The sequence below is a fragment of the Ictidomys tridecemlineatus genome, chromosome 2, assembly GCF_052094955.1.
Source record: "Ictidomys tridecemlineatus isolate mIctTri1 chromosome 2, mIctTri1.hap1, whole genome shotgun sequence".
Lineage (NCBI taxonomy): Eukaryota > Metazoa > Chordata > Mammalia > Rodentia > Sciuridae > Ictidomys > Ictidomys tridecemlineatus.
The window spans coordinates 11,368,922-11,371,511 of record NC_135478.1 but is presented as its reverse complement, the minus strand read 5'-3'; the positions used below and the strand labels follow the sequence as shown (position 1 = coordinate 11,371,511).

Sequence of the window (2,590 nt, the reverse complement as noted above, 5' to 3'; positions counted from 1 at the left end):
TATAAACAACTTGAACATACTCAGCCACATGTAAGGATGAAATCCTGTTACTTGGGGCCATGTGGATAGATCTGGAGGATATTGTGCTCAGTGAAGAAGGCAGATACCAAAAGACAAGTACTTCATGGTGGCTCAAGAGGAGGTTAAAAAAAAAGAAAAATGTCACCCTGAACAAAGGATAGAGATTACTAGATGTTGGGGAGGGGTTGGAGAGGGTGGATAAGGGAGGCTGGATTTGTTCAGTGCACACTGTGAACAGGTGTGGAAATATCATGCTGAACCTCACATTTACAATAATTTGTTATCATCTAAAAAAATACAGAATAGCTCCCATCAGTCAAGGGTCCGGAGATTTGCCCTGTTATAGCCCCATCTACTCCCCTCCCTGCCCAGAGCCTGGAACTTCAAACCATTAATCTATTCACCATTTATATATTGCTAGGATTTCAAAAGTGTTGTCTAGCACATAGAAATATGTGCCTGGGAAAAATGGTGGAGTAGATACCTCTGGGGACCTATTTTGCCCATGACTATGTTAGGCACTGTGGACACCATGCTGAAAATGAAACAGGATCCAAAAAGTTGAGAATAAAACGTAATGATCAGCTAATACCACGGTATGTTAAAGGCTACCTTATGAAGATTGGAAGTTCTGGTAGTAATACAGGAAATGAATCATGAACACACAATTGAAAATGTATTCTCTGTCAGGCATGGTGGTGCATGCTTATAATACCAGTGACTCAGGAGACTGAGGCAGGAGGATCAAAGATGAAGGTCATCCTCAGAAATTTAGTGAGGCCCTAAGTATTTAGCAAGATACTATATCAAATAAAAACCAAAAATATCCATGGACATGGTTAGGAGGGTTCCATCCAAAGTACTATTAATATTTTTTTCTGATATTTGCTTCCACAATAAATTTATGAAAATAGCCTAATTTGATAAATATTATTCTCACAGGTGAATACAATTTATGGCTATTTTTAGTAAAATAAATAATTAAATATCATGACATATGTTATTTGAGATTAAATTATTTCTGAATTTACATCTTATGGGAATAATGAGAATTTTCAAATATTTCTCATCCTAAGATGGGAATGATTTGGGGAAAACTTGGAATTGAAAAATTAAAAGGATTGAATTTCATATACATCAGAATGTGCAATAAAAATAATGATTCAGTGATTTTGTAGAAGTCAAAATCAAAGAAATCGAAAAGCAGGAATAAAGGAGAAGGAGCAAGTTCTGCTTCCAGAATCTGATAAAGAAACCCAGATTCTAATTTGGAGGTTCTGAGCCCTGCAATCACGGCACTTATTGGGTTTCACTGGAATTGACATTTTAATCTTTCTCTCTCAGAATCTTCTCAGAGCACTCTTGATGCCCTTGTTCCTCAGACTGTAGATGAAGGGGTTCAGCATGGGGGTGACCACAGTGTACATCACAGAAGCAGTTGCAATGGAGTGTGAGTTTTGGGTCACAGCAGAACTGAGGTACACACCTAGGCCAGTGCCATAAAATAAGGAGACCACAGAGAGGTGAGATGCACAGGTGGAGAAGGCTTTGTACTTGCCCTGAGCTGATGAGATTGCACGAATGGTGGACACTATCTTGCAGTAAGAGTAAAGGATACCAGCGAGGGGGCCAACAGCCAGCAAGACAGTAGCAAGATATATCACCACCTCATTAAGAAAGGTGTCAGAGCAGGCACGCTGAACCACTTGGTTAAGTTCACAGAAAAAGTGTGGGATTTCCAAGTCTGTGCAGAAGGACAGCCGCAACATCATTAAGCTTTGTAACAATGCATGTAGGACACTCACAACCCAGGACACCAGAACTAGCAATCCACAGAGCCTGTGGTTCATGATGACCATGTAGTGCAGGGGGTGACAGATGGCCACATACCGGTCATAGGCCATCACAGTCAAAAGAAAAATGTCCAATCCTGCAAAGAGTACAAAAAAGTTCATCTGAGTGATGCAGCCTGCATAGGAAATGGCCTTGCTCTGTGTCTGGATGTTCACCAGCATCTTGGGGATGGTGGTGGAGGTGAAGCAGGTGTCCACAAAGGACAGGTTGGAGAGGAAGAAGTACATGGGCATGTGCAGGTGGGAGTCTGAGATGGTGGCCAGGATGATGAGCAGGTTCCCCAGCACAGTGACCACATACATGGAGAGGAAAAATCCAAAGAGGAGGGGCTGCAGTTCTGGGTCCTCTGCAAGTCCCAGAAGAAGGAATTCTAAACGTTGAGTATCATTCCCTGGTTCCATATGCATGTGACTGCCAGAAATGAGAAAGAGAGCATAGCTAATTTTCCCATAGACAGGTATTACATCATTGAAGTGAGACAATACATATTTTGCTGTAAAGAAACTAAATTTTATGAATGGGTGTGTTGCTCAGTGGAGGAGTGCTTATCTAACATGATCAAGGCCCAGGATTCCATCATTAGCCCCACAATAAACAAAAAGAAAAAAAAAACAATGGAATGGAAAGTAATTAACTTCTATAGAACATGCATGTGTCTGTCATGTCCCCATAAAGGATGCTGTGTCATCTCTGTTGATGAATTCCACTTTCACTC

General features: G+C 41.0%; 1 protein-coding gene across 1 annotated transcript; it reads right to left on the bottom strand.

Moving 5' to 3' along the window:
• Nucleotides 1-1,361: 1,361 nt before the first annotated feature.
• Nucleotides 1,362-2,276, bottom strand: LOC144369639 (olfactory receptor 7A10-like). Its single transcript, XM_078029813.1, has one exon. The coding sequence runs from the start codon at nucleotides 2,274-2,276 to the stop codon at nucleotides 1,362-1,364; it is 915 nt and encodes a 304-aa protein (XP_077885939.1).
• Between the last annotated feature and the right edge of the window lie 314 nt (nucleotides 2,277-2,590).

Excerpts from the sequence above, each read along its gene's own strand:
- LOC144369639 (XM_078029813.1), bottom strand. The coding sequence starts at position 2,276 with ATGGAACCAGGGAATGATACTCAACGTTTAGAATTCCTTCTTCTGGGA.